General features: G+C 43.6%; 1 protein-coding gene across 2 annotated transcripts; it reads left to right on the plus strand.

Annotated features, from left to right (window-relative positions):
- The first annotated feature begins 5,451 nt into the window (after positions 1-5,451).
- Positions 5,452-21,118, plus strand: Pdcd6 (programmed cell death 6). Of its 2 annotated transcripts, none has more exons than NM_001107452.1 (6): positions 5,452-5,674; positions 6,302-6,363; positions 10,564-10,608; positions 12,454-12,612; positions 16,764-16,873; positions 20,187-21,118. In NM_001107452.1, exons 1-6 carry the CDS (start codon positions 5,574-5,576, stop codon positions 20,283-20,285), a joined length of 576 nt encoding a protein of 191 aa, NP_001100922.1. In that variant the 5' UTR covers positions 5,452-5,573; the 3' UTR covers positions 20,286-21,118. The 2 variants fall into 2 exon arrangements, with proteins under 2 accessions (NP_001100922.1, XP_006227846.1); XM_006227784.5 differs by having other exon boundaries at positions 5,540-5,674; positions 12,454-12,606; positions 20,187-20,733.
- Positions 21,119-21,940: the final 822 nt, after the last annotated feature.

A 21,940-nucleotide genomic window follows, 5' to 3' on the forward strand; every position in this document is an offset into this window, starting at 1 on the left:
TGTTAAAATGTAAATGGAAAATAGAGAAGTAGGGCGGGTCCTTAATAATTTGAAGCAAAGTTTGGATATGGTAAGTATCAAGCCAGTGCCTTGTTTAGGGGAGAGGTATTTGCATATGTCTACGTATATTTGATGGAGTATGTGCTGGCTAGCTTTGTCAACTTGACACAATCTAGCATCACCTAGGAAGAGGGTCTCAGTGCAGGATTGTGTCAGTTAGCTTGGTCCCTGGGCATGTCGTAGAGGGATTGGCTTGATTATGTTAATTGTGAAGGGAAGACCGCCCACTGTGGGCACCACCATTCTCTACACAAAGGAATCTGGAATGTATAAGAACAAGCTGAGCACTCTCCATGCATGCATTTATTCATGAGTATAACTAGTTGCTTCAAGTTCCTGCCCTGACTTCCTTGAAATGAAGGACTTTAACCAGTAATTGTAAGTCAAATAAACCCTTTCTGAAACTTGCTTTTGGTTGAGATGTTCTATCACAACAAAAGAAATAAAACTAGCATAGTACAGGCTTATGCAGAGACAAGAGCTTGACATTAGGGTTGTCAGGCCAGAAATAAAAGAAGAAAGGTGATAGAATCTAGCCACTAAAAGTGACCCAGAAGTTTTATGTCTGCTATAGAAAGTAGCCACAGAAAAGTTGCTTTTTGTATGTAGGAAAAAAAGATTGTATTTTATACACACAGTGCTCATCACTACTAGAAAAGGATAGACTATTGGTATGCACAGCAGCATGGATGAATCTCAATGTTATTGACAAGGGTAAGAAGTCAAGAAGGTACACACTGAAGTCTAGAAACTGCAAACTGACATGTAACAACAGGAGATCAGTAGCTCTCTGCAGACTTGGAGGAGGAGGAAGTCCAAAAGATTAGGAGGGAAGTTTTGTGTGATAACTGTGCCTGTTATTTTCTGCTAGTTATACCTTAAAACTTGGAAGAAGAAAGAAAAAGAAAGGAAGGAAGGAAGGAAGGAAGGAAGGAAGGAAGAAAGAAAGAAAGAAAGAAAGAAAGAAAGAAAGAAAGAAAGGAGAGAGAGAGAAAGAAAAGAAAAGAAAAAAGGTACACAAAAGCCAGTGTATTAGTCAAGTTTCCATTGCTCTAAACAGACACCATGACCAAGGCAACTCTTATAAAGGACAACATCTAATTGAGGCTGCCCTACTGGTTCAGAGGTTCAGTCTGTTATTATTGAGGGCAGGAGCATGGCAGCATTCATGCAGACATGGCACAGAAGGAGCTGAGAGTTCTACATCTTGATCCAAAGCCCACTAAGAGAAGACTTCCCAAATGGCTAGGACGAGGGTCTCAGAGCTTACCCCACAGTGACACACTTCCTCCACAAGGCCACACCTTCTCTAAGTGCCATTCCTGGGGCCAAGCATATTCAAACCACCACAGCCAGACAGGGTGCTGCTTGCCTATACTCCCAGCACTTGAGAGGGTGAGGCAGAGAGTTTGCCTCATGTTGGAGGCCAGCCAGGTCTATCTAGCAAGACTTGGTTTCCAGAAACAATAAAGAAAAGAAAATCCCTCACCTATAAGCTGGTAAACACTGAGCACACAGAGTGACGGCAGGCAGGACTCCTGCAATGGCCTGTGGGAATGCAGAGCACTGCAGCTTTGGCAGACGAGAATTTGGCAACCTCTAACAAAACTACCTAAGCATTTGCTCTTTGTCCCAACAGTTCTAGGACTCTACTGAAGAAATAAAATGAGCCTTTAGGAAAATAGAAGTGGAGCTCATAATTTTCATAATCCAATCAGAGGGCAGGATGAAACTTAAGCAGGGCATGGTGGCACGTGCCTATAATCTCAGAACTCAAGCTGAGGCAGGAGACTCTTAGTTTAATGCCTTGTCTGTGTAGAGAATCGTTATATGCTGTGTGGAAACATCACCTGTCAATAGAACCTATGGCCAATGAACTAAAGTAGGATTAGAAGGTGGCGCTTCCAGCAGGGAGAGAGAGGTCTGGAAAAGAGTGAACCACACGAGAGATTGGCCTTGACCTCCAGAAGACATGGTCACTTAAACATGAGGAGAGGTAACTAATTATGTGGAAGACATAGAATAACTTAAATGGATCATATACATAAGTAGCTAGTCAGGGAATGAGCCAAAGCTTGTGGCCTAATCATTTATTAATAAATAATTGTTCTCAGAGTCGTTATTTTTGGAACAAAGTGGCTGGGAGGGAAAGCCCACAGGTACACTTGCCTTAAATGACTGCAAAGTTTCAAGCCATTCATTGTCTTTTTAATATTAAAAACAGTTCCCTGCTGGGGGATAAGTGTGTCCGTCTATGGTGGAGGTACTGTATAGCCGAGAGAAGGAATGAGGAAGATCTTAGGTGGTCTATGCCTGTTTGCCCAGTACTCTGGAGGCTGATGTGTGAGGATAAAAAAGTTGAGATCTGACTGGAGAGATAGTTTAGAGGTTAGGAGTTTATACTGTTCTTTCAGAGAGCCTGAATCCCTGGCACATGGGGTAACTCATAACTACCTCTAACTATTCCCAGGGGTGTCTGATCCCTCTGTTCTCCTTGGGTACCTGCACTTAGGCCCACACCCATACAGATACATACATAGTTAAAAACAATGGAAATGCAAAAAAGTGTAAACACAGCTTGTGCTATATAGGAAGTCTCACCCAAACACATAAATGAATATTTCATACAATATAAATAGATGCTTGCTTGCTTGCTTGCTTGCTTTGGAAAACAAACCAACAAAAAACACTAACAAGAAGAGAAACAGAAGATTGACCTGCTTTATTGCAATCAGAAATTTTAATTCCTAAGGTTCTGGTTGCACCCTAAAATTTGCATTTCTAGAATGATCAAGGAGTACCAACTCTAGAATGACATGGTCCACAGGGCCAGGATAGCAAGTAGAAAGTTGTGACTGCTGAGTAACATGTCTCTCGTCAGAAGGTTTGATGAGCATGCAGAGCTTTATGGGAGTGCTAGCGTGTCAGAGCAATATTGAAGGTTAGTACTTGGAACGAGTCCCCTGCAGCATAATATGGTGATGATTCCCTAGTAATCACAAATTAAATTTCTATCCTTCACTAATGAGCCAGGAATCAGAATCTTTCAAAATGCAGGTCTCAGAATTTCAAAACTCAAACATTGTAAAAGGAGCAGCAAACCAGGTAAGTAAAGAAAGTTGGGTGCCAGGTATGATGGCACCTTGAAGGAAACAAAAACATTCAGACTTGTGCTGAGCAATGCCTTATCATAACCACATGTTACATAGTTACATTTTAATTAATGTGAAATGTAAACCTACTTCAGTTACACTGGTCCATCTCAGTGCCCTGTAACCTCATGTGGCAAGTGGCTATGTCAGACCAAGCATATCAGAACAATTCATCTTTGGCCAGTGGTGGTATATGGACGTGTGCTGCTTCCTCACACATTTGACACACTCCACAATACTGACTACAGATCCTGAGTTACATAAAAAGTAATAGGTTCTCTTTGTTACTAAATTCAAACCAGAATAAAATTGGAGCCAAGTGATGAAGTTTCAACGTTAATTTGAGAAAGATGGGTGTGCTGAGCATGTTTGGCTCTTCCCCAGAGGCTGTTTCAGGAAAGGTTACTGTAAAAAAACTTGTCTTCCATGTGCAAATATTCAGTGCTGCAATCCACCCAGGAAAGCAAGCAAAGGAACCAATGTGGCTTAGAGGTACATGTATAAAAACATGCATGTACCTGTGCATACACAAAATATCTTTATGCAAAAGACCTACCCATTTCATGCACCACAGCTCCCAGAAAGAGCCAATGTTTAGAAAAATCCTAAAGGAAAACAGACATTTTATTTATATATAGTAGCTCAAAGAAGTAGCTCAGAGAACTAGGCTAAAGGAAGGATGGCCCAATATGCAGACACATGATATGATTAACATAGGAGGAGAACAGTGTTATCTCATTTATTTCTCTACTCCTGGAAAGCCTAGAACAGACCTGGTTAGGAGGAAACTAAACCTGAGATAGGGTAAGGAGATAGATGGTGGTGCCTGAAAGACAGCTACTGGTAAGCTGTTGCAGAAAGTGGTCTCCCTGGGACTGTGCCTTTATAGCATTCCAAGGTCAGCATGCAGCTAATGGAGTGAGTACCGAACGCAGCAGCCTCGGGTCTGTGAAGTAAGTTTCTCTGTACTAGAGAACTTCCCGTTCGAGTAGGAAAGTTATTAATATTTTTGTAGTTCTGGAAAAGAGAAAAGGAGCCAGAGATGGGACAGAATAAAAATGGATTTCAGGTTCTAAATAAAAGAACTGGAAAAGCCTAGAAGATTATATTCAACAAGTGAGATGAACAGTTTATGAGAAAATTTTAAAAAATGAATTTACCAAACCATGGAAGAAAATCTACCTTTCTTAAAGAATTTTGTAGATTTTGAGGCAAATGTCAAAGCTATAAGATATTTCTTTGAAGAATTTGAAAATCTTTCAAGTAGATACCTCATGGGCAAGAACAAGAAAAATGGAGCAGAAAACGATACAGTTGTGAGTTGAAGAGATCCCTATCTGTGCTAAATAATGGATGGTTGTCCTCATGGAAGTCTCAGATGTACAAGGCCATATTCTTGGCCCTTGGTCTCTTCACCCTCAGCAAGCAAACTAAAACCCCGTAAAAGAGCATAGCAGTTCTTATGATAAATCCGTCCCTGGATGAGGAATATGAAGGCTGGAATGATCCTGTGGCAGAACCGGAGTAACCTGTATCTTGAACTATTCACAGCATACAGATCCAGGTGGAAGGATGGCCTGGCAGCACAAGAATGTGACCGGTTGGAATTTGCCCCAATGCTGTGCATTCTCCCATTCAGGGGCATTCCAAACCATAAAAGCACCATAAGAATTAGTATCGAATGAAGAAAGGAATGCTTGTAATTAAAAAGAGTTACCACCAAAAATACAGAAGTCCAATTAAGGGGTGGAGAGAACACAAAGGTCTCACCTCAGGACCAAATCTCACTGGGGCCATTTACAAATGAAGTCACTGCAAACCTAGGGAGACTGGGCATATATGCAAGTGGGAAGGCGGGAAGGTGATCTATAAACAGATGGACAAACTCCAGAGTGCACAAAATGTCACTCTTGAGTTTCCGCTGAGAACTTCATGCGGTTGGTGCACATCACATTCGCACTAAATACTAATGCAGAAAGGGAAGCCGTCGATCCAAGTGAAAGCGTTCACCACTTTCCATTACAGGTGGAGACGTTTTGTAAGCTCGGGCGAGGCCCTCGCGGTGTGCTCTCTTCTGAGCTCACCTGCGGAAGCTCCAGGGTGCGACACGTAGGAGGGCGGAGCAGGGTAGGGCTAAAAGGCAAGAGACACCCAAGGCGCCTCCGGCTGAGTAGGAGGCGGAGCTCAGACTAACCCCAAGGTCCTGTAGACGTTGCGTGGCAACTGACCACGCCTGCCAAGTGACTCAAAGGCACGCGCTTCCGTTGTTCCCAGGAAGTTGTGGGCTCCTGGTTCTGCCCCTGACTTGAGGCGGAAGCACAGCTTTTGGAGCTGGGCCGCGGGACCGCTGTGCATCAGCCCATGGCTGCCTACTCCTACCGCCCAGGCCCAGGTGCTGGCCCTGGCCCTGCTGCTGGAGCTGCACTGCCAGACCAGAGCTTCCTGTGGAACGTCTTCCAGCGGTGAGGCCGGCGCTCTTGGTTCAGTCTTCCGTTTCCAGGACCTACCCTCCCGTCCTTCCCACCCCCCACCCCCAAGACCTCCCTCCCAGTCCTTCTTACTCTCCATCCCCGGCTTCCTCTCTTCTGTAGTAGCACAAGGTCGTGTTGGCAGTTACTTTGCTCAGGGCCGAAGGGCGGACCAGCCGCCCTACAGGATCAGGGGTGCTTGCGTTAGAAAGAGGACAAATCTTGAGTCAGGAAAACGGCATCAGTGAAAAGAGGTGACTGCTACTGCATGACTTCTGTCCCTGGTTGTCCTTCTGAATGACTGGATTGTTATTCCGCTGACTCGTGCCAAAGAATGACTTATTCGTCCTAGAGAATCTTTACCTATTATGAAAAACATGAACTGGTGGTGGTGTAAATTAAGCAGATTTGAAGAACCTAAAGGCTTGAGAGGGAATAGAGAAAAGATGATTCAACCCCTCATACTGCTTCTCGTTGTTCCTTAATGCTTGGCACACCTGAGGAGGGTGTGTTACATTCCAGCTGAGCTAAGAGAAACGTTTTCGGCTGTTTTACTTTTCCTTTATTTTTAATCACCAACTCACCTGGTCTTGTTTTTTTTTTTTTTTTTTTTTTTGGTAGGGTTGATAAAGACAGGAGCGGAGTGATTTCAGACAATGAACTTCAGCAAGCATTATCCAATGGTGAGTTGAAGCCTGATCCATTCTCAGTAAGCCATTTCCTTCCTAGAGTTATTTCCAAGGAAGTCCTTAAGACTAAACTGCCGTTACCACCATAAGTAAAGGTGTTTGAAGCTACTGTGACCGTATTTTCTTGAGTACCATTATTGTTGCCTCGCCAAGCTCCAGAACAAATGTATATGAGCCTCAGAAACTGCTTTCTGAGAAATGGGAGCTACAGTGTAGGCCTTGCGGGAGAGTTAAGGTTAGCTCTGTGCAACAGAGGTCCCTTGCTTATCTAGAAGGCCTTTGACCTACTATCAGTCTTAGCAACTGCTCTGAAGAGGATCATCAGGGACACTGACAAATAGTCAGGTGACAATTTAGAAGTAATTGTTTAGTGTTTTGAAAGGCTTCAAGATGGTCCTTAGGTACTCTTGTGGAAACACATTTGCTGTAAGACTGCTTAGACTTAAAAAGGAGGAGGAGGGTACGGTGGGGGGAGGGGAGGCTGGAGAGATGGCTCAGAGGTCAAGAGCACTGGCTGTTCTTCCAGAGGACCTGGGTTCAATCTCCAGCAACCACATGGATGCTCACAACTGTGTGTAACTTAGTTCTAGAGGATGTGACACCCTCACACCAATGAACATAATAAGATTATTTTTATTATAAAGATTATATATTTTATTATATATTTTTTATAAATTAAGAATGACTATAATATATAGTCTTATATATATAAACAAACATTACAACTCTGGGGCCATTTTGGGAACTAGAGATAGGGGAAGTGCTGGCAGCAGGAGCATGGGGAGGTATTTGTATAACGTGAGGAACACTGTCCCAGCAGAAATGAGAGGATTGTGGCCTTCGTTTGGAGCTCTCCATGGAGTCATGTCCTTGCTGGTGTCAGCATCATTAATCTTTCATGGTACCATCGGAGACAGTTTTTTTCTTTAAACATTTTTCTTTAATTTTGAGATTTATGTATTTTATTTGTATGAATGTTTGACTAGCCTGTGTGTGTGTGAGCACACCAAGAGTATGCCTGCTGCCTGTGGAGGGTAGAAGTGGGCATCTGATCCCCTGGAACTGGAGTTATAAATGGTTGCGAGCCACCATGTAGTTGCTGAGAATCAGACCTGGGTCCTGTGCAGCAGCCACACGTGTGCTGGGTTCTCTCCAGCCTCCCATTCCGCCCCCTCCTTTCTTTGTTTTTGACCAACTCAGAGTCCTAGACTGGTCTTGAACTTCTATGTAGCCAAGGATGACCCTTAAACTGCTGATCCTCCTGCCCCTAACTCCTGAGTTGGTGCTCGTTTATTCTGAACTGAGGGTAGAACCCAGAACTCCGTGCACAGTGGACAAACGCCCTGCCCACTGAGTTCATCCACAGCTCTCGACACGTTTTTCTTATTAGATGTCATCTGTAATTCTTTAGGCGTAGCTTGCTTTTCTAATTACTATATCTGGGGGTTATTTTCCCTCAGGTGTGCTGTATAAACTTGGAAAGGGATTACTTGGAAGACGTGATGGGAATTTTAAAAGGCTCATTTTTGTTCTAATGGGGAGCATTTTCTTGCAATGTGATTGGATAAAGGGAGGAAGCAGGTGAGATGCGAGGTAGTGCCTCATAGCCTGGGCATCAAAGTTAAAGGAAAGCTTTTGCCACTTCTGCCATCCACTTAGGCTAGACATTCTTGGTTCCTTTGTGTTTTCAGAGTGACCTTTGCCTTAGGCAAAAGTGGCTGGAATTGACAGGGTTTTTATTATTTAACCTGTGGGGACTACAAGATGCTGTTGTCAAGAGACCGCTCTAAATCTTGGTGGTTTTCTGTCACCTAATGGTATAATGGTAATCTATACATTAGCTACTGTGTTATTACAATATTAGGTAGGTAGGCTTTGACAGGAGTTATCAGGGAAAAAGAAAACTCTGCCTCGAAGGCAGGAGCAGCCGTACTCACGGGATAAGAGGTACGGCTTCCACTGAAGAGGCACGGAAGCACAACTATGGGTGTCGAGTGGTTTGGCTCACATGGTTGGTGACCTACAGCTGGGGGACAAGGTGAAACAGCACAAAGGCTTCAGGGTGAAAGGAAGTGACAGCACCTAGGCTATCAGGGCAGAAGTACTGGTGTCATTTGTCACCTGCTCTGTGAAAGAACTTAGCATTTGCGCTCACCAGTAATCATCTCTATTCCAAATAGTCAGAATATAGAAAACAAAACTTACTCATGTTAGCTGAGAGGTAGAGAATAAGGTGGTAAAGAGGAAAGGAAGGTCTCCAGTAAATCATAAATCTGACCTTAAACTTTTTAATAGCTAATGTGAAGAGAAAAATGTATCCAGTTAATATAATCTTGGTTCTTCCAAAATACAAACAAAAACAAAGAGTTACAAAGCCTCTTGGGACACACAGACGATTAAACGTGTAGGTCTGTCTGTCTGCATACATGGGGCCAGTTCTTATGCCCCCGTTTAGCTTGGGCACCAATTTCAAAGTGATTCTGACAGGAACTAGGGCTTAGTGTCCTTCAGGCAACTGTTAAAATTAACACACTCTCTCTCTCTTCTCCTGCTCCTAAGCTGCAGTTCTTACAACCTAACCACTCCACAAAGGACCTGCCTTTTAATACTGTTAACCAGGGCAGTTCAGTGCTACTTTGAGCTTTAGAGGGAATAACTTTGAAACGTTAGCTCTCTCTGCCTTTTCGGTTATCAGCTTCATGAAGAAGGTTCCCACTGTACTGTGCGTGCAGGGACGGTTAGCATTGAGGAGTTGCCTGTGAGTTCTTACTCCCTTTCTCAGAATCGCTGTTTCCATGACTTAAACTATTTTGACTTCTAATCAGTCTTCTAGGGTTAGCTTTCTGCTTTGATTTTGGGATCAGATTAAACTATTTTAGGAAATTTAATTAATATGCTATTGGAAGGGAAGAGTGAAGTTAAAAACAACCTCTGCCTGCTGTGTAGCTGACACCATGCTGGGAGTGTTTATGAGTACACTGGGCCTCTGTGAGACTTATTTACGTAGAAGAGTGTGCTCAGGAGGCAGGTAGAGCACAGAACAGGATTTGTTTTCTCATCTCTGACCACAGGACCTTCAAGAAGCAACCCATGGAAAGAAAAATTTGTTTTGGGTCACAGTTTGAATTCAGTCCACCCAGAAGAAGAGGGTTTGGTGGAATAGAACCGTTCATTTCCCAGCAGCTAGGGAGCCTAGGACAGGGAAGCTGGTGTTCTCTGGCCCTCTTGCTTTCTTCTTCCCTTTCATTCTGTCTGGGCCCCACTCCATTGGAGTAGCGCCACATACATTCAGGGTGGGTCCTTCCGTCAAGTTAATTCTATCTGGAAATGCCCTCATAAATATAGAGACATCTTACTGATCTCCTAGGTGATTGTTTCTAACTCCAGTCTAGGCAACAGTGAGACAGCTCTCATAGGATTTCTCTTACCATTATGAAATAGTGTATCATTCTTGTGTAACTTCTTGAGTTATTGATTAAAAGTTAATTTCTCTCAAGCTCCTTTTTGGTTGGTTTGTTAGTTGGCTAGTCTTTTGTAAAGCGTAGCCCAGGCTCACTTTTATTTAAACTGACTGCTCAGCTGAGGATGGTTTTGAACTCCTGATTTTGTGCTGGGATTAGAGGCATGTGTCACTGTGCTCACTTCTTAGTGCTTTTGAAGTAGGTTTGACTGAACATATTAGTGATTTGAGATGCATGGTTTTAGTTGTACTTTGAAAACAGTCTTATTTTCTCTTTTTTTAAAAATCTTTTGAAGACATTCTATCAGACAGAATTGTAGTTTAGGATAAAAAAGGAGCTGAAGGAAACGGTACCTCTATCTACGCAAGATGGTTACCTGTAAAATTGTTATTCAGTCACTAACAGTCCCAGAGCAGTGTCAAGCCTGAAGGTGGTCTTTGGAACCCCAGCACAGTCTCCCTAGAAAGTTGCACAAGTGAAGCTCTACAAAGAAGCAGCCTCTGATAATTACAAATAGGTTAAACTCGCCAGTCCAGACTGGGTACCGACCAGAATTGTTCAGAGCTCATACAGGTTAAGGCAACCAGATCTCCCGGTGTCCTAGGAAGCAGGCGCCTGCTTGCAAATGCTGTTCCAGAGCAGGCCACTGAGTCTCGTGGACTAGCAATAGGCCAGGCACTTAGAGCTTCTTGTAACTTAATCTTGATTTTGGTATTATGTCACTTGTTTTCAGGTACATGGACTCCGTTTAATCCAGTGACTGTGAGGTCAATCATTTGTAAGTATTCGTGCAGACAGACCAGGTGTTTCTCTGGGAGCAGCGATAATAACCCCATTCAGATATTGCGTGGGCTCTTACGTTTTATCCTCTCTGCCTCTGTACATGTAGACGTCGTCACTTAACCGTTAGTTTAAGCTTATGTCTTAGCTCATCCTGTCCATTTCTAGTTCTAAGGTTTTAGACCCAGAAAATCCCCACATTACAGTTTTCTTTAAGCCTTACTTTGTTATTTTGGTAGTATCTTTTTAAATTGATGTTTGTGATTCTTTTATTTAAATATTATATATAAGTCTTTTAAACTTTAAAAAAGTCTTTACTTAAGAATCACCTATGTTAACTTACATCTGCTTTATCTTGTGTTACGGATGATTTCAAAGTCTGTACGAAGGGAGCCTGCATCTAATAATTCTTCCTGCTGGATTTCATGCATTTAACTGATCACCTTCGTGTTTTAGTCATTTTTATTTGTCTCCCGAGCTAGTATTTGGTTGGATTTAATGTGTGTACTAGGGTCTGAGCTGGAGCCAGAGGTGGGCCTTTCAGGAAGGATTTCCATCGTTTCCTTCTCACCAACATGTGGGATGTCAGTTTTGGTTCTCTGTGTGTCGGTCAGTTTTCCATTGCTATGATAAAGCGCTGTAACTAAGACGATTTAAAGAAGATAGGTTTTATTTGGGTTCACAGTATCAGGGGCACAGCTTAGATAAGTCCACAGCAGTGGAAAGCCTGGCAGTAGGCAGCAGGCCTGGGCCATGAACAGGAAACTCGGAGCTCACATCTTGAACCACAAGCCAGAATCGGAGAGAGAGAGCAAGAGCACTGGGAACGAAAGAGCGCCATGGAACTTCAAAGCCTGCCCTCAGTGACCTACGTCATGCTGCAAAGCCACACCTCTTGAGTCTCCTCTGACCAGCACATCTGTCCAGAACCACGTAGTCAAATACATGAACCTGTGGGTCATTCTCATTTAAACCACCACAGCTCGGTCGCACGTGTAAGCAAGGATTGAGATGAAGGAGATGGTGGTGCCTTCAAGTACATTCTTAGGAGACATTTCCTGTTCTTTTGAGTTCTAGGTTTCCTTCCTGGGAGGTAGATTTTTCATTTTCCTTTTCTGGTTCTTTAATATGGAATCTTAGCACCAAGTCCCTTCTACCACAGGAGACAAGGCGTATGTCCAGCCTTCTCCACTCTGCCTCGCCTGTGCCCTTTTGAAGCACACTGTATTTCGTCACCTCGACAGCATACTGCAGGCTGTGTTGGTGTAGGTTAACTGCGTTCTAGCCACCCCATTGGTGGCTTCTCAGTGATTGAGGTTTTAAAAATAAAATCTAAAGTTAATAGCATAATAAACTAGGACATCTTCTAATTAAAACAGGTATTTCTTGACCTAGGAGAACTCTTCCAAGCCTCTGTCTGGAGGTGTGATACCTGGGCAGTAAAAAGGTTTACTCTGGGTCAGGACTTGGAGCCAGGAAATGGGGCCTCTACCTTTGCACTCCATTTTCCTCTTTATAAACTGAGAGCACTCTTGCTGTTTCTGTTTTCCAGAACATATTTTATCCTAACTGTCTGCCTTCTACACAGTTGTGAATGTGTGTTCTGGTGATCAAGTATTAGGTGACTGTCCTCCACACTCCCTCCACCCTAGGCAGGGATGAGTAGGCTTTTAGGAATCTGGTAACTTGTTCAACAGACTAACCTTTCCTTGGGAGCTGGCCCCAGGCTAGCACCTGAAGGTCTGCGGGGTGGCATGAAACGTCAGTAGTGTGCTGCGGTTGCTTGTCTTTTGCTGTGGAGCATGCAGACTTAATGCGTCCCTGCTGTTTCTCCTCATCTCAGCTATGTTTGACCGAGAAAACAAGGCTGGTGTGAACTTCAGTGAATTCACAGGTGTGTGGAAGTATATCACAGACTGGCAGAATGTCTTCCGGACCTACGACAGGGACAACTCTGGGATGATTGACAAGCATGAGCTCAAACAAGCACTCTCAGGTTTTGGTAATTCACTTGTCTTGATTGTATAGCATATTTCATTTTGGAATATAGGAGTCCCTCACGCTTTGTTTTATTATGTTTCATTTATTGATTCTATTGACCCAGTCCATGCGATTTCTGTTTATGTTATACAGGTTCATATTTTGATTCTCTTTTTGTCGTGAAGATTTATATGTGACATGGAGTCTTTCACACAGTGTTTCATCCAAAATGAGATAAGGGCTATGCAGATCACCTACTTTTTGTGAAATGACATGGTATCCTGAGCAAAATTGAGAATGTGGCCTCTGGAACAATTTAAAGTAGAAAAATGAATACATAATGGTGTGAAGTAGATGGCAGCATATATGTATGTAGTGGTTTGTCAGATTACATGAACACAGTGATAAAAGAACAGTAAGACATAATTCTATAAATAATAAAGTATATCAGTCTGTCCAAATTTTGCTTCAGTAGGAAATTAGGAAGTATGTGTGCCCATTCTCAAATGCATGTAGTACGTGTGTGTTTGATGTGGGCTTAGCCATGCAAAGTGTGCTGTGTTTCTCACAAGTATTCATAGTACCTGTCCAGAGCATAATTAGAGGCTCCCAGAACTAGCCTTGTGTCTGAAAGAAAAGAGGGATTTTATTTTAACTACAAAAGAATCACTGAAATGTTTGCAACACATCTGTAACTTGTCAGGGTTACACCGAGATTCAAATTTGGAACTCTCATGTAGTACCCTGTCCTTTTGCCCTTACAAATCCTTCTGTGTTTTATTTCTTAAAAGGTTGCTAAGGTCTTCCAGAAAGGTTTTATTAAAAAGTGAATTATAATCTAATGTATTGTGAATATCTTGAGTTTTACTTTCCTAAAGTCTGTTATTTCCTACTAATAAGACTTCTATAATTCTATTTCTCCTTCCAGCATGACAGTGAACACTCCTTTTCTTCTGTCCTCTCCCTCCTTGGTTTGTCGTTAGGCCTAGTAAAAAGCATAAGTGCCCCCCCTCTGCGTTCTGATTTGACCAGTGACATTTCAGGATCTCCTAAGGAAAACAGTGGAAAGCGTGTCTGGTGTGGGCTAGTAGGCCATCTTGGACGGTACCAGATCTTGGACAGTACCAGCATCTCCCTCACTTTCTAAACATTTCTCAGCACAATTCCCTGTGTATTCTCCAGGTGAAGTCCTGCCATGATTTTCCTGTTTGCCCTGATTACTCTTTTACTGTGCAGGAAAAAGAAATACTTTACTGTTTGCATACTAATTAGGAGTATTTTTGGCGGCATCTATCAAGATGTCGGCTTTAGAAGTAAAAGTTCCTATTCTAACTTCCGAAAGGGTTGTTGTTTTGGGGTAAACAGGAGCTTAGTAGAGAATAAGAGCATCAGTGGTGTTTCAGGCTAGCCCAGTGGTACCTAGGACAGTGGTGTTTCAGGCTAGCCCAGTGGTACCTAGGACTTGGATAGGACCCCGGAGAGGCTAACGATCCTTCTGCTCACTCAAAGCTATGCTGCTAAGTTCTGTGGCCAAGTACAGAGATCTGGATGGACCCTTACACCTTCCTGCAGGTGTGGCTTTGGTTACTTGTTGGTTACTTTACCTGCGGTAAAGCCAACTGTTCTATTAGGCAGCACAGTTGGAATGAACAATCCCTTTCCCCTAAACCCTACATTTCTTTGAGCAGCCCCCTTTCCATCTAGCCTTGGCAATTGTGTAGTTTGGGTTTGTTTTTTCTTTTTCATTAACCATAAAAACGTATGAAAGTATAGCAGATTTCCACTTATAATATTTCCTATATTTTTAGCCATCTCCTTCATGGCGGAGGCTTAGGCAGATCTGAAGCCTCTACCATAACGTGCAAGTAAAAATGTGGTTGCTTCCCATTGACTCATTTCACAAGGTTAATGGTTTTTAGTAATAATGATGCTTTGCCTGACTTAGGATCAGGCAAGACCCTCACATAGCCTTTCTCACACCATTTACTGGTTGGGGGAACACAGATTAATAACATGCAAATCATTTCTATATCCACTGGAGGTCATTAATTTTCATCAGATTGTGACTACAGTGGGATTCCCCTGGAAGCCCAGGGGAATGTTGGTTCTGGTAGTGGAACTTCTAGTTGTCTAGGTATTCGCTGCCTGGATCAGTGGCCTGGACCAGGGGTGTCAGTGGAATCATTTTTCTGGTAGTATAATACCTCCTATTAGTTTCTTGGTGGAAAAAGACTTTGTCTATCACCAAAGGCCGATGACTATTGGAAGTAGACACAGGGTATTTCCGTTTCCAGTGAGATTCTCTAGGGCTATAGAAGAATATCCTGGGCAGAGTTGGAGAGTAAACATGTCTTCATACTACCTTACCCAGACCCTTCAGCCCTTCATGAGGGCATTCCACCTGGTCCCTCTCCTGAGATGGTCAAGACTGACTCCAAGACATTTCCCTGGTTGAAAACCATGATCTGATCTTGCTACTTGTGCAAGAGTAGAGGCCTCCAGGTGGCCTTATCCTGTTAGATGGATACAAGTTGGAGATAATCTTGCAGTTAGCAGGCCAGACTAATATGTATCTCACTAGTCGGTCCTAATCAGGCACCGGGCTGAGCACAAAGCACTTTGGCTCTAAGGCACTGCTGTTCTTCTGTGCCCTTGTATTGAAGGAGCTCTGTGATGGTCAGTTTGCTGCCAATTTTTGGCCTGTCTAGGGAACATTCTTTTGTGGTTTACTTCTTTATAGTTTTCTTTGCCAGTCTGTCTGTCTTTTGCTCGGCGTTACCTACACGGGTGCCAGTCTTCAGAGAAATTGCAAAGTGATTCTAGCAGCAATGGGATTGTTTCCATGCAGAGACAGGAAATCTTATATATTTGTTCTCATTTCCTCTGTCCTTTCTTATCCTGGCAGGAGACCAGCAGTGTCTGTCTCGCTCTGTCTACCCCTGGGTCTGAAGCTCTATTCTTGGAGATTCAGAGCTTAGCTAAGGCCACTCCCTCACATGTTAGATGTAAGTGAGGCACGGCAACTGGCTCCTACATGCTGTCCCTTCTAGACTTCAGCTAAGGGTCCTGACTTCTCTTTGATTTGTAAGGAAGGGGGCTCTTGTAGCAGTTTTGATGTCACACATTTGTGTAGGGTTCTTGAGTATAAATTCCCATCTTCTCTCCTTGCAATTGCTCTGGAAGGTGCTGTGAATATGTTTTTGTGTTTGAACATATCAGTATAATGATTAGGTTTCATACAGTAACTATCTGTGGATTCAGACAATAGGGATACATATACCTACAAAGATTCCACTAAGACTGAAAACCAGGAAACCATTTTGTCACCTGGATTTTGTCTCCTGAGTTAATAAGGTCACACAGGTGGTAAGGAAAGGAAGCAAACGAGGGATGCCCTCCTTAAACGTGGCCTCTGGTGATGTCTGTGTGTCTGGTGTGTTCACACATTTTCATCCCGTCATCCCCTTTCAAACACACTCAGTAAATTAGAAATGGACTCAGAATGCCTCGCGCTCTGTCACTGACCCTGAACTCCGTGACACTGATGAGCTGCATGCTCAGTAACTTAGAGTCACAATGCCCGTGACACATTAGTGACTCCAATCTTTATGACACTGGCTAGCTGTGTTTTCAGAATCCTAACAGCAAACCAGATAATTTGGTACCTTCTTTACGTTGAGCCTCATGTGCCTAGAATCTTTAGTGGCATTTTCGCTTTCAGAGCATCGTGTAACAATAACCAAGGGCAGCAAGTCACTGAGAACACTCATATTTGAATAAGTTGACATAGCGAGGCGTCTACTAGGTTCAGGATTGCCAAGCCTCACTGCCTTGTGGGTGTTTCCTAGGACACAAGCAGAATGAGTACAGTTAAATAACATAAACCAGCATAAGAAGCAAGACAGCAAGAGGACTTGCAAGTTGTTACTGGTGTTACGTTCTCTTCATAGTTCTGAGGACATTTTTTCTTTCAGAATATTGCAGTTAGGTAGCATACTTAGTTTCCAGAGTGCCTTTCAATAACGTTTTACATTTTTCCTCTTGTTGTTCCCACCTAACCACTGTTGATCTAAGACCCTGGAGTCTTAGATAGGAAGGTCTAGGCAGTGATCACACTTTAAACTTCCTCTCCTACTCTGCCTCTGGTCTGACTCTTAATTTCTCTTCTCCAAGGCTACCGGCTCTCTGATCAGTTCCATGACATCCTCATCCGAAAATTTGACAGGCAAGGACGAGGGCAGATCGCGTTCGATGACTTCATCCAGGGCTGCATCGTCTTGCAGGTAACCAAGCGGCTTCATGTGAGTTGGGGGTGGGGCCACAGATGGTAACTATGAGCCATCATAGAGTGCGAACTTAACCTCCCTTTGTCTAAGGTTTGCTGCAGGCAACCTTTTTCTTTTAAACCCCTGGAACTAGGATCATGTGCCTAATAGTGATCTCTCAGTATTTGTTCCCTAAGATTATAGTGACCTGGAAAATCCCTGTCCCCTATTGATGTCACGGCTGTCAGGACCTTTTTTGCATAAGACATTGTGTTTTTATGGTAAAGCTGGGCTGGTGAACCTTGACGCCATCTTACGTAAGTCTAGCAATATGTATAGTACAAAGTCCTTGATAATAATAACTGAAGTACTCTACTTTTTATTTTGGGAAACAAGGTCTCTGTACCTCTGGCTGGCCTTAAATCCACTCTGTACCCTATGCTGGCTTTGAACTCACCCTGTAAAGTAGTGGAATTATAGCTGTGTACTATATGCTTTGCTCTTTATCATGACAGTAAATATGTCATCCAATATTAAACAAAACCAGTGTACTAGAAAAAGCATGCCTTGTCACACCAGTGTCAGCGCCTACATGTCATTCTCGATGTGATCCTGGATTGTGCCAAGCAGCCATACCAAGTATCTGCTGGCCTGTGCTCTCTAAACGTGAAAGGGTTTACAGACCGCCATTATTGCCCAGTGTGTGTTGCTGTGGAGAGAAGCAGGCCCTGCTGTTGCTCTTAGATAGAGGTCCAGGTTCTGTAGGTTAAGCTTTGGAAATGTGGTAAGCTGATAAGCCCTATGTAGCTTAAAGTTTTTGCTCTGGGATTTTCAAACAAAAGCAGCAATTAGGATAACAGCATAATGACCAGACTCAGCAGTTGTTAGCTCACAGTGGCCTGTATGAGACTCTCACACTCCAGCCCTTTTCCTGAAGTAGATTCAGTACATAGAAAGCTAACGTTTTCTCCATTAATACTTCAGTGCAACCCTTCTCTGAGAGAGAAGTTCTTAGGTATTGATTCTAGGCTAAGGTTACTTTTGTTGGTTGCAGAACCATACAGAGATTTGGACAGCATTAAATCTGGAGATACACTGTAGAATTTTGGAAAATATTCTTAGAGTGTTGTTCTAATTCAAAGAAAGTCAATAAAAGTACATCCGTGGTTTGACTGTTATTCCAGTACTCCATGACTCCTTTACAAATGAATCTGAGCAGCTGGAGAGATGAGTTAGCAGTGAAAAGCACTGGCTGCTATTCTAGAGAATCCCAGGCTGATTCCCAGCACCCACATGGCAGCTAGCCACTCCAGGTCGGGAGGATCCGATGCCCTCCTTGCCTTCACTGGCAGTGACTGCACGTGGTGTGCAGGAATTCTGGCACAACACTCTTACACATAAAATAAAAGTGAATCTTCAAAGACTACAACAACAAAGTATTCAGAGCCTGGTGTGGTATGGGACTACCATCCTAGCTCCCAGGAGCCAGAAGCCGCAAGGTTCGTGAGTTCTGGGCAAGCCTGGGTACTTAACAGTACTCTGCTTTAGACACAGAAACCTCGGCATGTTGCCATGTTTCTTACGCTGTGAGAATCGGCTTATTAGTATTCAAGCTTCAAGTCTCTGAAAGGGACTACTCTGCCACTACTCAAGAGTTCCCATGAGGTCAGGGAATGCTCACAGTGTTCTCTGAACACTTCAGAAAGAGATGGATACAAAATCTTATAGACTGCCTGAATTATTACCAGGTTAAGAGTTCTCGTTTTAAGTAACGTTCTAATCCTAACATTTCTGAATACGCAAACATTTGGGAGTTTGATCCGACTCCCAAACAACCTGATCGAGTTCAGAAGAAGCTCTCCATTCTCTTACCTGTACTCTGTTGCTGCTGTGTCCTGTGGGGTGGGACCGACAGCCAGTTTTTTGCATCACTTTTACCTCTGGAGAATGAAAGCCCTAGAAAGGTGGAGGATCTCAAAGGAAAGAGAAAGCAGTAGGCTATAGGTAAAGGTTCCTTTGCAATGTGGTTTTGGTTTTTTTTGTTTTGTTTTCCTAAAAAGCCCTGCCTAGCTTTGATTTCCCCCACGCCCACCCCCCCTATGTAGCTGAGGGTGGCCTTGAACTCCTGGTCTTTCTGCCTCTACCTCTCAAGTTCTGGGATTACAGGCTTGAACCAGCACTCAGCAACTCACTATTCTTTGCGTTTTGTCTTACGGTGCCCAACACACGGGCACCGTGATATCTGCCTTTTTAGCAGATATTTAAGGTTCAGACTGTAGTGTCGTGTGTCCACCACTGACCATCACATAGGTTTGTGGCCACATGACAATAGTTTGTTTTATGCTAATCGTGTCTTGTGGTGGGTGGGGAGCAGTTAGACCAGCTCTTGCTATGTAGCCTCGGACGGTCTTGCCTCAGCTTCCTAAGTGCTGAGGGTCACGTGAGTGCCACCTCGTCCAGCCTCCACGCTAACACTTTTTCATAAAATCCACTCATGTCTGAGGTAGGAAGTAGACCACACACTGTTGAGGCTTGCTGAATGTGCTGGGGCTGTTGTTTTCTATCGACACACGAATTCCCTTGTGTCTTTTTTTTTTAATAATTACTGAGAGCATGTTATGGGCTTCATAAGTTTATCCAAAACTGGCGTGCATGTAACCTAGGCTTAGAAAATATGAGTGGAATCTGGCGTGGCAGCACCATGCCTTTAATCACCAAAATTGTAGAGGCAGAGGCAGAGAGGCACAGAGAGGCAGAGGCAGGTGGATCTCTGAATTCAAGGCCAGCCTGGTCTGCAGACCTAGTCCCGGGCCAGGGTTACACAGTGAGACCCTGTCTCAAAAATGCAAAACAAACAACAAAATAAATGGAATGAATTGTCTTGCTCTTTGACTTCTGACCTTGTCTGGATCCAGAGTCTGCTGGAGGGGAGGTGGACTGTAGAGGCTGACCCCTGCATGATGCTCACACACTTCCTCCACTGGGCCCTTCTGGACTACGGTCAAGATATAAAACTGTAGTGTCTCTGTCCTAAGCCTCCAGACCAGGTCCATGAGGTGGTTGTGAAGTGTGAAGAAGGGCTATGTGGTATAAGGTCGGCTAGACCTGCTGTATGCTCTGTTGCCCATAGAGGCGTTTGTGCTCATAAAGGTGCTGACTAAAGGTGGTCAGGAGTACTCACCCTGTGCTTTCCTGTGGGATACCATTCTCAGTGTCCCCTAGGAGATGCGGGAAATGCATGTGCTTCTGAGATTGGGTCTTAAGATGTCTTTCACCGAAGTGCACTGTTCTGCAATATCTTATGTTATCTCATATCTTATGTTTCTCCCAGAGGTTGACAGACATATTCAGACGCTATGACACGGATCAGGATGGCTGGATTCAGGTGTCTTACGAGCAGTATCTCTCCATGGTTTTCAGCATTGTATAACCAGGCCTTGTGAACATCCAGCACGGCATGCAAAAAACTGAAGATGCCAAATTCCTTACCTGTGCTAGAACAGGGCATGGCTGCAGTGAGACGCTGCCCTTCCCGTTGACTGTATAGCTAATTCTTGGGGACCTGGCTGTACATATGTGAATACTCTGGTCAGTGACTCTGTAGTGGCAATCTAGCTCCACTGTTAGAACACAGACGTTGGGGTTGCTGACTGATTGTGCCATGAGGTGAGACCTAATAATGGTTCAGGATTCTGCTCCCAAACTATCATGTTCTTTTCTAGATGCCTCTAATTCTGTAGTCGAGATGCTCTCCTTAGCCAATAGAATGTTAATATAATATGGAACTTGCACAGAAGGCTTTTCATGTGCCTTACTTTTTAAAACGAAATTTTATCCATTGGAATATGTAACATAAGCAATAAAGTAATGATACAGACTGTCTAGTTTTGGCTGGTTTTTGTTTTGTTTTGTTTTGCTTTAACTAAACAGGTGGAAGAAATGTACCCTTTGTTACCACTCTAGTTGTTGTGTGAACATGGGAGAGTGGGACCTAAAAATAACGCAGACTGAAGTCTCACACAATAGCCAATTTTATTTAGAGCATCAGAAAATGTATACTCTTGAGTGTGAAGAAGAATCACATGCGAGATGTTCAATCACAAAGACATGGCAAAAGCATGTTTTTTCTGTGAAGGCACATGAATGACAGCTGCTGCAGTAAACTCCTGTCTGCCATAGCTGGGAAAAGCACAACACCACATCCAGGACCAAGTCTATGTATGAAGAACAGGTCGTGTAGCATAAACAATAAAGTGTTGATACAGACTGGCTGTCTACTTTTGGCTGGTTTTGTTTTGTTATTTTTACCCAAACAGGTGGGAGAAATGTACCCTCTGTTACCGCTCTAGTTGCTGTGTGAGCATGGGGGAGCCTTGTTTTCTGACAGGCGCTCAGAATTCTTACCCGACTCCACTTTCAGACTCTGTTCGGATACCCTCGTTCCTAAAACTGTCTCGTGTACTCTTAATATCTAAAATTCTGTCCAACAGGCATGCAGGATAGAAGGACAACTAAATGGATAACCGTGTTACAGCTCTGGGGATAGGAACCCTTTCATGCCCCCTGCTTGTCAACTCCAATTGAAAGAAGTAGGTTATGCTTCAGGAGGGGCATGGTATGAAGACAACTGGGTAGGTGTCAGAGGTGAGAAACAGATCCATCAAGGTCCTCTTCTGGCCAGGGATGCCACTGAGGGTTTGTTTCCTTTGCTTTCTGGTTTATGGGATCGGAGGGAAAGGGCTACATTCTGTGGTGGCAGAGTTGCCTCTTGTGCGTTGCGTTGACCTTGTGACCCCATTATGGGTGTCTCTGGATGTGCTCTGAGATCCATGTCAGTCATCTACCAGACATTGACCCACACTAGCAGATTCCCTGTTCCAATGAGGTCAACCAATACACAGTGAAGTTTATAATTCAGTGGTAAGTGATGCCTTCATTTGTGTAAAGGCCGCTACCTGGACTCATCCATTTACAGCCACCGTTCACCTCTGCTCCCTTCCAGCCCCATCTTCAGCCATACTCCTCCAGCCTCAGTCTGCAGGACCGCAATGCTTGTCCTTCCTGTGCTCACTTGTTCATACACAC

This window comes from Rattus norvegicus, chromosome 1 (genome assembly GCF_036323735.1).
Source record: "Rattus norvegicus strain BN/NHsdMcwi chromosome 1, GRCr8, whole genome shotgun sequence".
Classification (NCBI taxonomy): Eukaryota; Metazoa; Chordata; class Mammalia; order Rodentia; family Muridae; genus Rattus; species Rattus norvegicus.